This window comes from Suricata suricatta, chromosome 9, assembly GCF_006229205.1.
Source record: "Suricata suricatta isolate VVHF042 chromosome 9, meerkat_22Aug2017_6uvM2_HiC, whole genome shotgun sequence".
Classification (NCBI taxonomy): Eukaryota; Metazoa; Chordata; class Mammalia; order Carnivora; family Herpestidae; genus Suricata; species Suricata suricatta.
Genome location: NC_043708.1, coordinates 97520679 through 97535070, shown reverse-complemented (window position 1 = coordinate 97535070; position 14392 = coordinate 97520679). Strand labels below are relative to the sequence as shown.

The following is a 14392-nucleotide window of genomic DNA, read 5'->3' as shown; positions in this document are numbered from 1 at the left end:
AGCCTAATGCAGGGCTTGAACTCATGACCCCAAGATCAAGACGTGAGCTGAGATCAAGAGTCAGATGCTGAACCGACTGAGCCACCCAGGTGCCCTCTGTAACCCTTCCCCCACTAAAATGTGTTCCGGCTTGGACAAGAAATTATATGGTGGCCTTACTTAAATCGCTATCTTTGTTATGGAACATTAAGCTTTGGTTGTGAAGCTAGCAGAATTAGTGCTGTGAATGTCCCCTAAGTCTATGGGGTGGTCACACTGGTTAGATCACCCTTTTTCCCTTACAGAGAAGTCATGAATCTGGCAACGTAAACGAAATGAGGAGGCCGTTGAGTAATGAAGGGATCCGCTCTGTCCGTATATTCTTTTGAATCTGCCATTTATACACTCGGCTCTGATCAGCTTTGGAATAATGGGGATTCGCTTGCCAGCCACCGGGGATTTTAATGTCACAAACAGTTATGAGAAAAAGTCTCACAGTGTATCTTTTTTTCTGGCTTTTTGGACAAAAGGTAGAGGAAGGGCTTTGAATCAAGAGCTATTTATTTTTAAGTTAATAGTACAAAAGGCCCTCTTTCCATTAAAGTCCCACCCTGCCCCCACTACCAAGCCCAGAATTATTAGAACCAGCATCTCCACAGAGTAGAAAAGCAGACAGCAAGCATTCAACTAAAATCCAGGGTCCTCTGCCACACTCCCCTCCCTCAGTCTCCTAAATAACTGCTTCTTATTCTGACCCTGTGAGAACGTCAGGGGTGGGGAGCTCTTAGGAGTGGGGGAGTGAACACCCAGCGTTCACCCAGGATGGCAATCTGCCAGGCAGGGGATCTACTTACCCACACTCCCAGAGCAGCCCCCTAACGTGGGCATGCCGTGAACGCAGAGCCCTGGTCTCCCACCCACACTGTCCCAGCACATCCGGAGTATGTACGCGCATGTTCCGGTCCCACACGTAGCAAAATATGGTTTATCTCAGAGTTCAGTCCCATAGATGGCCTTATAACGTAAGTACTCTTCTAAACACTGAAGAACATTGTCATCCACCTTTGGGTCAAACTTGTTGGCCAAGAGGTGATGGTTTTGAAGAATCCAATGCAGGTCTCCAGTCCCATAAACACAGACAGACCGCTGGTGGATTCCAGAGCAAGGTGCGTAAGGTGCCCCCATACTGATGTTTCCCTCATGGCCCTGCCACTTGACCAGCCTGGCGATGGCTGTCATATCAGAGATGTGAAACTTGGGGTGATAGGGAATAGAGCCAGGCATCCATGGTGCACGCTGAAGGGTGGCCCACAGATGCTCATCAGGGCTATAGGTGTCTTTTGCCCATTCAATCAGTTGTCGGGACCTGGGGTTCTCTAGGACATGTTGGACAAAGTCTCGAGAAGCTACAATATAGGCATTCCCCGTGAACATAGGTATGTTATCAGGGGGAGGATCCTTCATCTTGTTGGTTACGTGCAATGTGTCTTCTGTCTTATAGTGATATTTCCAGCGGGTCTTTTTGTACTCAGTAGGTATTTCTGACTCCATACTGTTCTTCCCATTCAACATCTTGAGGGCCAGGACCATCTCAGCATTGGTTTTTATAGGAAAGTCTGTCCCACATGTATTTAGTAAGTATTTCCATGGCACTGAGCTCTGGAGCAAGTCTTCCATACAGTTCAAGTCAGCCTGCACCCTGGACCAGGAGGCATAAACCACCCGAACCAGCTTACTGGCTATGAAGACATTTGGGAAGCATGAAGTAATTGCCTTGACTGCCTCTTTGAAAGTTTCTGGGGATTTCTCATCGACATGGATGCAGTATATGTTCTGAGGGGCATACACAGCTCGGAGCAATCTTTCAAAGTTTTCTATCTTCTCATGGACCACCATAGAGTATGCAATAGGGAAGTCCAACTCTTCTTTGCTCAGAGGGAACCGTATGAACTTCCTTTCAGCCTTGAAGTGCTCACAGTCTCTGGTCATATTAAGGTAGTCAATGTCTGTGAAACGGCTCCGTTTGTTCTTGGTCTCCAGGTTGTCCAGGACAGCCTCGACCACCGCCTGGTGCTCCCCTCGGATGATCCCAGAACAGTTGATGGATCTCTTCGCTGGCAGTTTCAGGGACTCGTACAAGATGTCTCTACAGTGCTGGCTTTGAAAATCTCTGGACTTCAGATCCAGGGAATCAAAGTCACATTTCAATCTGAGACAAAATTTCAGAGCAACAATGGCCAGCAGCATATAGCAGCCCAGGGCCCACAAGTGACGCTGCTGGTAGAGTGTCTTCTTCCACCAAACCATCCTCGTGGAATGACAGACCAGTAGAGGTTGGGCACAGGAAGGAGGAGGAGGAGGATGGAATCCTTGGACAGAACAAAATGCCTTCAGTTACACACTATCCCTGAACGTATTCACAGGAACATCAAGTGCAACTCCAAAGTGATGGCAAAAATACATTTCTTTGCTAGACAAATATCCTCGGTAAAGACCTGCCTTGGAACTCTTACACCTGGCCTGTTGACAGGGGTCTATACCCTGACTGGACAAACTGGCCATGCGTGCTGGGATCAGAATCTGGCTCCACCTCTGCTCCAAGAGCAAAAGAAAGGGAAGCAGAACTGAGCACCTGTTGACATTGAGGTGTAATTAGTAAGAGAAAGTCCCCACCCGCCCTTCATTCCTCAGTCCTCCCCTGACCCTTGCCCACCCTGTTCCTAAAGAGGCTCTTATCTAGGACCTACAGTTTCTAATCATTGTAGAGAGACAATCCGTGAAATTCAGACTCTCAGCACCTGTTCCAGAAATCCAAAGATTTAAATCCTTTTAAAAGTACATTTCTTGCTCTTGTTTGGCGATTTATATTTCTATATACATGTCATTGGTTAGATGTGACATCTAGCCAACCCTTTAAAAAGAACTTAAACAAGTACAAAAAATTGAACATGATCCAGCAAATGCACTGTAATCATTCATGTCGATAATTCAGTCTATCCAAATTTAAAGTACATGTCCACATAGAGACACACAAAGCTATGTATATGCAGTATTCAACGAGTGCTTCCTATGAGTCACAAATATTTTTTTACACTGTCCCAGCTCAGCTTCACAACATACCTGAACTATAGTAGCATTAGGCCTCTTTTTTAGATAGGAAAATAAAAGCTAAATAACATGTCAAACATCACAAACGCTGTAAGAAGCAAATATGGGACTCTTCCCCACTCCCCTTCTCCCCTGGGTTTGTTTTCTTTTTTTGTCCACAAGCCTTAAAGCTTCTTCCTCCAAACCACAGCCACCTTTTAAATCATACAGTACAGGGTACTGAGTACTATCAAAGAAAACCAGATGATCTAGAGGGAAAAAAATCCCTAAAAGGAGAAAAATAAAATGTGACAAATCCTCCAACAATGACTGTTTTCCCTTGGGTCCTCTTTGTAAGTATAAGATTGTGTCCTGCCTAGTCCTAACTTCCATGGGAATCTAAGAGGAAGAAAAAATGAAACAGGAAGAAAATTCTCACCTTTTTAATAGCTTTGTCCTTGCTTAGGCAAGATCACTTGTCAAGGTATGTTTGTGTCCAAGGAAGGTTGGGTGGAACCATGGAGGCAAATGTGAAGACCATATCCCCTTCTTTTAACGCCTCCAAAATGTATCTTCTGATATTCACAGGATGTCCAAGAATGGTCTCGGGCTCCTCCTCGGTCTCTGCAAAGGAGAGAGCAGCGGGTGACTCTACCAGTCACCTTCCAGCTTCCTGCTCTCAGATGGGCACGCGGCTCACATATGTCATTCAGACACATATCTCAAACACAAGTCATTCAAGGAGGTGAACAAGGCAGGAAAAAAAAAAAGCTGGCAATATCTGAGAAGGCAAGCAGGTATTTCAACCAGAACAGCCCAGTTTGTAGCCAGGCTCTCCTGCCACAAAAACCATTCATAAAAACCTGTCAATGCTCCCAAGAGATTGAAATCTCCCCCGCCCCCTTAGCAACACGGGTATGCCCCTGCCTTCTTTTGACCTGGAATCCAAGTATCACTTCTCTTTTGTTCCATAAACATTACAAGGGTAAAGCAATAAAAATACTTCTTTTTACTTTAAAGTTAGTTCTAAAAACAAACAAACCAGAGTTTGTTCTTCAAACGGCAACTGCTAAAAAAAAAAAAAAAAGTCCATTTGCCTGTCATCCCATTATTGTTCATAATCTGTGAGTTGTAGAAACACCCACAGGGATCCAGTCTGTAGACCTCACTGACTAATGTCTGAGTCCAGGGTCCTGGCAGTCTAAAGAATGGAAAGGCTACGGGTGGTTGGACTTCAATGAGAGCCCCACTGGCTGGTTTGGGTAACACAACGTGCCAAAGACCTTCTTAGACGCTACTGACGTTGTTTGCCACGGTTTCTCTCCTGTACCCAACACTGCGCCCCGCCCCGCCCCCCACAAAAGCAGCAGGCCTAGCCCAACACTTGAACGAGTAAATTTAATACAAAGAACATAACTAGATATAGTAGACAACTTTAGGGAATAGGGAGAGGGTGTCCAGCCACCCTAAATTAAAAGTAGCAACTGCTGGAAGTAGCTCCCACTCCTAGGCTGGAGGAATGAAGATTTGAGTATTTTTTAATTTAAATTTTGGGAAGAAAGGTGCCACCAAGCTAAAACTCAGACTTCTGAGATGGGAACAGCACCACCCACTCAGTCGGCGCTGGGGTCGCTGACCTCAGCGGAGGACCCCAGGCTGAGATCTCAGCCTCTCCTGAGGCGGCTGAGGTCTTTGTCTACCATTACTGTAAGTACATTCAGGGCAGTTACATAAAGAAACCGCCCCTGCGAGATAGTAAACAGGCGTTGACAAGGTGATGCTCACAGAAGCAGGAAGTAGACCGGAAGGAAGCAGGAAACCCCGCCTCCGGCCTCACTGCTCCCTCCGACGCCCCCTGTTGACTGATCTTAATAAGGGGCGGAAGCAGCAAAGCAGAAAGCCTAGACAGTTCCAAAAATGGGCTTCATCTGAAAACTACAGCGTAATAACCGAGATCAATCACAGTTGCCTTCTTCCTACAAGAAGTGTTTAGGTGGCTCCCAGTACAACCTAGGGAACTTGGGGGTTTTTTGGCGGGGGGCGGCGGGGCGGGCATCTTCTGCCTATTTCTGACTATAGATGGAGACGGGCCAATGGCAAAGGAGCCGTAAAGGGTCGTCTGTGTTCCCATTTTTATGGCCCTACTCCACTGGCTCTGTCTTCCGTCAGCCCATCGTTCAGAGTCTGAGTGGCTCTGGTTTGGACTGTAACATTCCTGAGGCAAACGTGATGACATGATGAACACTTGTTCCAGTATCTGAACCTACAAACATCTCTATTTTGTTATTGTTGTTAATGTTTTTTATTTATCAGACAGGGAGAGAGAGAGGGAGACATAATGAATCCCAAAAAGGCTCCATGCTGTCAGTACGGAGCCTGAGGAGGGGTTTAAACTCATGAATTTTGAGATCATGACCTGAGCTGAAATCAAGAGTCAGGCACTGGACTGACTCAGCCACCCAGGTACCCCACCCTCCTATTTCTTTCAATAGGACTTTTCACTGATGGTCAGCTCAGAGAGAGCCCTGCCTTCTTTCCCATCAAAATTATACCATAGAGTCTCTCAGTGAAAGAAAATATCTTGAATGTTTGATTTTTAAAGTAATCAAACTAGGGATCCACTCTTATTTGCTAAATATATGCCAGCATGACGTTAACAGATTGGAGATGCAGTTTGTTGTGATCATGTACACGTTAGTCATACCAACTAGAAAGTAACTGCAGGCACACTTGTGTTTTGGCAAGTCAGAGCTAGGTCTGACGCCTGGCTCCGCCACCTCCTAGCTGTGCAGTCAAGGGCAGATTCTGTAGTCCCTCTATGCTTCAGGGACTGCCCTTGGGTAACTGGGACTAACACCAATACCTATGTTATAGGACGATGGTGAGGATTAAACAAGGTGACATGGATTAGAAACTTGACTTCGACGCTGGCATACGCAGCCCCTTGATGAAGTTTATGTAGGCTCCGAGGCCAGCCCACAAAGGCCTGTTTGACACACAGAATGACTCAAGGAAGGTACAAGTAGCATTCTCGAACTCTGGACCAAGCCAAAGTGTCAATGTGGTAATATGGCCCGATGGGTAGACCAGGGAAAAGACTTGAAACTGTCCCTTTCTCTGGGCCCTGGAAGAAACTCAGTTGGAAGTGGTCAGGGTTGGCACCGCAGAGATGAGGGATGAGCTGCAGCTGATGGCGGGGAAGCGCAGGGGAGGGAGGGGAAGGCTGGACATACAGGGAGACCACGAGCCAGGCAACCTGCAGAGGAACCTCGGGCAACCTCAGGCGTTCGGGATGGTCGTGGGTTCCATACTTTAAGTCAACGCGGGTCTTGAAGAGAAGCTAGAGCCCCGGCAAGAGGAAGGGTCCAGGCCCAGGGTGCCTGGGAACCAGGCAGTGTTCAGGGCAGGAATCCGGGTCTGGAGCTCTTCATTAAGATTGCTTTTACCCCTCCTGAGACAAAAAGGCAGAACCAGATAAGCCTGGAGGCAAATGTATCCTAGAGTTCAGGAGTAGAGCAAGATATTTAGCACTGAAAATGATGAGGGCACTCACCTCCCTCAATTCTCAAAAATAGGGGAGCCTAGGTGGCTCAGTTGGCTAAGTGTCCGACTTTAGCTTGGGTCATGATCTTACTGTTTATGGGTTCAAGCCCTGTGTTGGGCTCTCTGCTGACAGCTCAGAGCCTGAAGCCTGCTTGGATTCTGAGTCTCCCTCTCTCTCTGCCCCTTCCCTGCTCATGCTCTTTCTCTATATCAAAAATAAAAATATAAATAAATAAATAAAAGCAACATGAAAGCAGACAATAAGTATAAAAGCATCCAACACTGGTCTGAATTTCCGCAATAACCACACCTCTATCTTACTGTTTCCAAAGCCCCAAACTCTTCCCACCCTCAACCCTCTACTCTTCCTCCTGAGTTTAGCCTCCCCACCGGGCAAACAGCTTGTCTTCCATCCCTGAGTTTTGGTTTATAAATCTTTATAGGTTTGTGGGAAGGTCTAGAAGTTCTACCAATAGGGAACAGAGAAACTAAGCGGGGTGAATATGCAAGAATCCAGTGGAGTCATTAACTTCAGTGGAGGGTCTGGGGCCCCTACAGCTCCAACAATCAAGTCAGAGGCGGTGCCAAGCAGCAGGAATCCAATCATTTTAAGCTGGATGAACAAACTGGCAAAGGCACCCTCCTACGTATGTTTTAGGCAATGTTTACCTCTGGGAGGCATCCGCTGCGTCTTCTCATTAGGCTGCTAGCTCCTGAAAGTATGCTCATCTCTCTCAGCACCCAGCGTGGGAGACCTTAGAGCCCTAGGGCTGCTCGGAAGAGAAATGCTCTCCACGGAGAGACAGCAAGGGCAAGCCCGCTGACTGATGGAGGAGAAGAGAATGGTGACTCAGAGGGGCAGGAGGGGAAAGCCCATAAACAGGCATGGAGCCGGGTTAATGTCTTACCGGATGGGCTGGAGCTGGGGTTTGAGAGGAATTAAAGGTTCTGAGGTAGATGGGGTGGAGCTGCTTCCAATTTACGTTGTATGTTCTACGTCAGGGGGCTCTGGAGGGAGATCGGGCTCTGGATCTGGCCACACAGAAGCAGTTAAAAGACCCAATACGATCAACTCTGTCTCGAATCAGGGCTGTTGGATGAAGGCCCCGCCCCGAACACTCCCCAGGACCTGGAGCAAAAGGGGAAAGGGATTCAAGAAAGAAAAAAGAGCCCCCACCAGTTCCCTCCCCATAGAATTCAATATGTATTTATTTACTAAATGCCGAGGAAACTTCTCAGAGGAGGAAAGAAGGGGACCTTCTCAAGTGGACACAATCCAGCTTGCTCCTTCCTGCTCACGTTCCCAAGGCAGAGCATCTGCTGGGCTGTTAACCTTACTTGCTCACTCGCCCCCTCAGCCCCCCAGCTCTGGGTGGAGCCACCTTTCTACCAAAGCCAGACGACCCGCTCCTCAGCACCACAGACCCACAGGCCAGCCACCGCCATGTTTTCTATCCCCTCGCCTCTTAAACCTGTCCAAACGCACCGGCCCTCACTGTGGGGTCATGGCTTCTGAGGACAAGGACCGTGACTAGCTCAGCTCTGCCCCAGCAGCTGGGGTGACCGCCTGAAGATGGTGGCTTCACCATAAACGTTTCCTGAGTGAACAGCTGCCCTGGGGTCCCTGGGAGGGCCCACTCCGTGCAGAGTTTTTGGACTGCAGTTTACACAAACAGCTGACCCTCCAACGAGGCAGTTTGGAACTACACGCATGCGCTTATATGTGGATTTTTTTTTTTTTTACAGTACAGTATTTGTATTTTCTCTCCCTTATGATTTTCTCAGTAACATTTTCTCTAGCTTGCTTTTGTATAAGAATCCAGTCACTGAACATACAAAATATGTGCTAATTGACTTTATGTTATGGGTAAGGATTCTGGTCAACAGTAGGCTATTACGTTTTGGGGGAGTCAGAAGTTTTACATGGATTTTTGACCAGGTGACAGGGGGAGAGATGCACCTCTGACCCCGTACTGTTTGAGCGTCAACTGTAGTTCCTAGAATTAACAGGTAGAGACTCCCTGAAGTAAGCTATGCACAAAAACGTACGACCACCAAACTGAAATTAATTGAAATCCAAATAGCATTAAAGGGATTAATTTTGGGGCACCTGGGTGGCTCAGTCAGTTGAGCGCCCAACTTCAGTTCAGGTCATGATCATGCAGCTAGGAGTTGGAGCCCCGAGTTGGGTTCTGTGCTGACAGCTCAGAGCCTGGAGCCGGCTTCAGATTTTGTTTTTCTCTCTTTCTCTCCCGCTCCCCCACTCACAATCTGTCGCTCAAAAATGAATAAATGTTTAAAAAATTTTTTTCTGGAGGGGGGCACTTGTGGGGAAGAACACTGGGTGTTATATGGAAACAACTTGGCAATAAACTATTAATAATAATGAAACAAAAACCACACAACGTTTCAGTAGGAATGTGGGCAGTAAACATCCATAGGCATTTCTAAGGTTTTTTTTTTTTTTTTTTTTTGGCTTTGCCTTATACAGTTTCACAGCATTTTATCTCACACTTAGTGCAACAAATTAAACATTTGTTCAATACGTGTCTCTCATGATGGACCCAGAGCTCCGGGAGGTGTATATCTTATCATTATGTCCACCCAGCAACCAGTGTCGGGTAATAGTAAGTGATGAACAAATGTATGTTTAAAAATTTAATGTTTGAGAGATGAATAGTTGACCTATGAAATACAAGTTAAAATAAAAATTAAAAAATTTTTTTTCTTTAAAAAAGGTATTAATTTTGCTTAGGAAACTTTCTCAGGGAAATAACCTGCCAAAAAAGAGAATTGGAAGCATGTTAACAATGAGATCATAGTGCCTCCCAAGGCTCCTGGGTGGCTGGGTCAGTTAGACGTCTGACTCCATTTCTACGCAGGTCACGATCACATGGTTCATGGGATAGAGCCCTGCGTCCGGCTCCATGCTGACAGTGAGGAGCCTGCTTGGGATTCTCTCCCTCTCTCTCTGTCCCTCCCCCACTTGCTTGCTCTCTCTCTCTCTCTCCCTCTCTCTCTCTCTCAAAATAAACATTAATAAAGTAAAAGATGCCTTCTATCGTGACATTAGGAAGTAGCCTAAATGGAACCAATAATCAACGGTAAGTGACACGGCAGGGTTTCATCCACCCCATGTAACACTGTTGAAGGATGCTGTTCTAGATGCTAGAGACACAAAGTTGAGTAAGACAGTTGCTACTTTCAAGGTGCTCATAGTCTGGTGTGGGAGAAATATGTGAAAATAGATTGTAATGCCCTGTGGGTGTACAAGCAGAAATATACACTGGATATAACGGAGGCACAGAGGTTGAAACGAAAAAGGAAATGGTTAGAAATACAAGCGCAAACAAGGAAGTGTGGGTCCTATGGAAATCTAGGAGAAAAAAAAAAAAAGAGTAACAATTGGTGCGGCTGCCTCCTGCATTGTCTAGAGAAGGGTCTTGGCTCGTGGCTATTGGATGAACAAATATATGGATTAAAAGAAATGTCTCCTTAGAACAGCCATTTGGGAAAAGAAAGTGAGATCCTTACCTCAACACTATAAACACACATTTCAGATTTATATCTAAAAAGAAAAAGCAGTTCTAAAATTTATGGGAAATGTATGATACCTAAGTTAGGAATTTCTTTTTAGTATTTTATCAAGGCCAGAAAATTATAAACAAAAAACAGATTTAACTATATGGAAATCATCAACAAAATTATCATTTGAATTAAGAAATGGGACTTCTGGGAAAGTTCTTTAAAAAAGGAAAGGCTAAGTCCTTCTTTCCTTCTTTGGGAACTCATGAATGCAGATGTAATGGCTGGAGCTTAGCAGCTCTCCAGGATCTTGAGACAACATTGAAAGTGAAAGCCGTGCTGAAAGTAATATCATGGAGCCATTTCACAGTTCTGGACTGACTGCCTACTTTCAGGTTTCATTAATAAAAGAGAGAGATTTTCTTTACTCACTACTTTTTCAGGTCTGATATGAGTAGTCATTAGCTACTTTTTCAGGTCTGATAGCAGAAACACATACATAGAAGGCACTGGTGGAGGCCAGAAAAGCTCAGATTAATTGGCACCCCATTCTCCACACCCATTAATGGAAACGTTTTCTGCTCTGTCCTTTGCAATGGAAACAACAATCATGCACAAGGTCAACTTCCAGGGAGTGTCCAGGGCTCCTTCAAAGTGCCCCCCAACCTCTGTAAAAACATACTCCTCCCCCTCATCATGTGACTTTCATTAGCTACTTGGCTTCTCTAAGGCTCAGTTTCATTTGTGTTGAAACCCTAACCCTAAGCCTGAACCCAAACCCGTAACCCTGAACCTGAAAGACCAGCTCTCTGAACTCAGAACCTCTCTGCTCCCGCTGCTGCCTCGCATCCTAGTCCTGGGAGCAGCACGTCAGCGCCATGACTCAGGACACCTTGTTTGGCAGCAGAATTCCCCAAAGAGAAGTGAGGGCCCAGCTGGGAAGATTCTGGAAATGGAAGACCATGTGGAAATGAGGAGGGCCAAGCCAAGTCCATGATAATGGGGAGAAGAAGAGAGTATAGAGACAGGGAAAATTTGGAAGCACCCCAGAGACAGATCCGAGGAGACCTGAAAACCAAATCTGAAAGCTAGGAGCCTCTGCCAGACCTCAAGTTCATGATGTCGACCCCAGGTCACACCAGCCCAGAAAGAAGAAGTCACTTTCACAAAACTTAAACTTTGAATAACTTTCACAGAAGTTAAAAATATGACTCTCCACAAGTATAAACTGAACAGGCACCAAACCCTTTCTCAGCTTGCTAATTAAAGACAGAGAAGAAGGTACATCTGGCTCAAAGCGCATCTTGAGAAACTGGCTATTTGTAGGCATTTATAAAGGAATATTAGAATAAAGTTTCTAGTTTAGATACTACACTGGTCAATGCTCTCCAAGAAGATACAAAAATCATAACTTTTGGTATCACTTTTTTAAAACTTTTTTTATATCTTATGACTTATTTTTGAGAGAGACAGACACACGGAGCGTGAGTGGGGGAGGGGCAGAGAGAGAGGAGACACAGAATCCAAAGCAGGATCCAGGCTCTGAGCTGTCAGCACAGAGCCAGACACGGGGCCTGAACCCTCAGACTGCAAGATCGTGACCTGAGCCGATGTTGGACGCCTAACCGACTGAGCCCCCCAGGCGCCCCTGGGATGTTTTAGTGAACACAAATTATTTGCATCTCCAGAGGAAAATCAGGGCTATTATCTGGGAAATTCACTGCGTCTGAGCCCTTAACTAATAGGAAATAGGAAAGCCAAACAAATACTCATTCTTCTGAATTACTGGTTCTCAACCAGGAGAGATATTACCTTCCGGGGGACATTTGGTATGAGGTGGAGACATTTTGGGTCACAACTCAGCAACTCTGGGAGCCGGGGTTGGGGGATTAGCATCCAGTGAGTCGAGCCCCTACAGGACAGAGGACAGGCTCCAAAACAAGGAATTATTCTGCCCCAAATGTCACCAGTGTGAAAGGGAAGAAACCCTGCCCTAGACAATCACCCCTGGGTGGGCTTGTTCAAGAGTCATCATCACCAGAATATTCTGCCCGTTGTTTTTTCTTATCTACACGTTTCAAGTAATTTCTATTAACAGGAACCATCAACCATCTGCCTTCAAAGGAAAGTTGACTTCTTTTTATAATTATTTCACCCAAGTATTTTTAAGGCTTTCTATTTAACCCTAAGGAACATGAGGAATCACTTAAACAGAGCACCCCTTCCCATTTGTACTGAGCATTTGGTCTCTTGAGGCAGTTGCTGTCCAAAGACTAAAGGATTTTTCCAGGGAGCATGAAAGTACCCATAAATTTCTTAAACAAAAGAAGGCAAAAAACAAAAAAGATGCTCTACGTTGGGAAAGCAGACAGAAGTGGCAGAGGTACAGGCGACAGGAAGGACAGAACCGGGAGGAGCAGGTGCTAAGGGCCTCCCCATCCGGCCCCCTCTGCGTCCACCGTCTTCCCGCCCGTTCCTGCTCCGGCCCTCTGGTCCAAACCGCTGGCAACACCACCGTCCGCTTAGGCACCCGGGCCAGGCTTTTCGATTCCATCTCAGGCTCTTCTCTTCGCTTCCCACCTACACGGCTTCACACACTCGGTAAGTGTGTACGGAGCAATTCTTGCTGGGTACTGAGCAGAGAAAGAACAGCCAGCAAAGCTGTCCTTCAGCGGGTCTCCCGGGCCCCGTATTCCTCCTGGATTTGCTCTCCAGCCTCGTCCTTTCTTACCTGGGGTCAGGCTCTCTGCGGCCACAGCCTCTTATTCCTCTGCCGCCAGTATAGCTTCTCCTGCCTTCAGATCCTCACCCTGAAGCACAACTCTACCCTGCAACTCCCTGCTGAAAACAAGGCCCCAGGACCTCCCCTTTGCATGGGCTTGGAGCGTGAAATCCGGGCACCTTCACTCAGCGAGCAGGCTCCTTCCTACTGCGCTCCCCGGCTTCTTGTTCAAAGATACTGCTTCGGAAGGCACCACTCACCGCTCCCAGGACAGACGGCAGCTCATTTTTGGCAACTCCCTCATCTATAGGTGTCATAAGGCACCAACCAATATATCTGTCTTGCTAGATAAATATTTACTGGCCCCAAGATAAATATTCCTAGTGTGAGAGAACAAATCATGATCATCTACAGCATGTCTTCAGAACACATTTTTTTTTAAAGCTGAAGGTTTTTTTTTTTTTTTAAGTTTGTTTTAAGACAGAGAAAAAAAGAACCAGTGGAGGAGGGGCAGAGAGGTGGGGGAAACCGAGGATCCGAAGCGGGCTCTGTGCTGACAGCAGAAAGCCTGTTGTGGGGCTCAAACTCATGAACCATGAGATCGTGACCAGAGCCAAAGTCAGACACTTAATCCAGTGAGCCACCCAGGCACGCCTGTGACATTTTCAATAGGTTTTTCATTTTAAAAATGAATTTTGCTACTTCTAAACACTTAAAAGTATAATTTTAAAAATCTAAATTTAAAGTAATAAGTTCTTTGGGGGAAAAGATATTCTTCAAGGGAAGCAAGTGCTATATTTTTTAAATGAGATCCTCACACAAAACATTTATCATTCATTCACCCTGTGGTGCATACAAGGATCTTCTTGGTGGACCAAATGTAGGCCTTTACCTCAAGGAATTTAACAGACAACTGGAGAATGCACGCAAGGATTAGCTGTGTGTAAGGTGCTCTGATAAGGTAAGTTTTGGTAGCAAATACGTGGGTAAGAGAGGGCCCCTGAAAGAGGTCATGTCTAGGCTGAGACCTGATATTTTATTTTTCTCATGTTGTTTTGTAAGCAGAAGGCTTAAAACAAGGATTGTCAAACTTAAATCTTGAACCTCTTTCAGCACCTGTCACAATGTGGTCTAGATAGTCATTTAATCTCTGAACTTGTACCCCACAACCTGGCTCATTTGGCTTGCCATTTTCTTGCAAAGACTGTATCTTACTCCTTATGTATCTCCAGTATCTATGATTGTGACTTGTATCTGTACCCAATAATGTGACTGGAATGGAATGGATAAACATGGAACTGGAAAACTATATGTACTTTAGGGGCGCCTGGATGGCTCAGTCGGTTCAGCTCAGTCAGGCTTCGGCTCAGGTCATGATCTCATGGTTCGTGGGTTTGAGCCCCGCATCGGGCTCTGTGCAGACAGCTCAGAGCCTGGAGCTTGCTTCAGATTCTGTGTCTCCCTCTCTCACTGCCCCTCCCCTGTTCATGCTCTTTCTCTCTGTGTCTCTCAAAAATAAATAAAATGTAAAAAAAA

At 45.9% G+C, this 14392-nt stretch overlaps 1 protein-coding gene across 1 annotated transcript in view; it reads right to left on the bottom strand.

Moving 5' to 3' along the window:
- Window positions 1–417: 417 nt before the first annotated feature.
- GCNT3 (glucosaminyl (N-acetyl) transferase 3, mucin type) overlaps window positions 418–14392 on the bottom strand; it is a 14273-nt gene continuing 298 nt past the window's right edge. The window contains exons 2-3 of the mRNA XM_029951627.1: window positions 3506–3690; window positions 418–2348 (exon numbers count right to left, since the gene is read on the bottom strand). Of these exons, the coding sequence (XP_029807487.1) occupies window positions 970–2286 (1317 nt within the window). The 5' untranslated portion in view covers window positions 2287–2348; window positions 3506–3690 and the 3' untranslated portion in view covers window positions 418–969. The remainder of the gene's footprint in view (window positions 2349–3505; window positions 3691–14392) is intronic.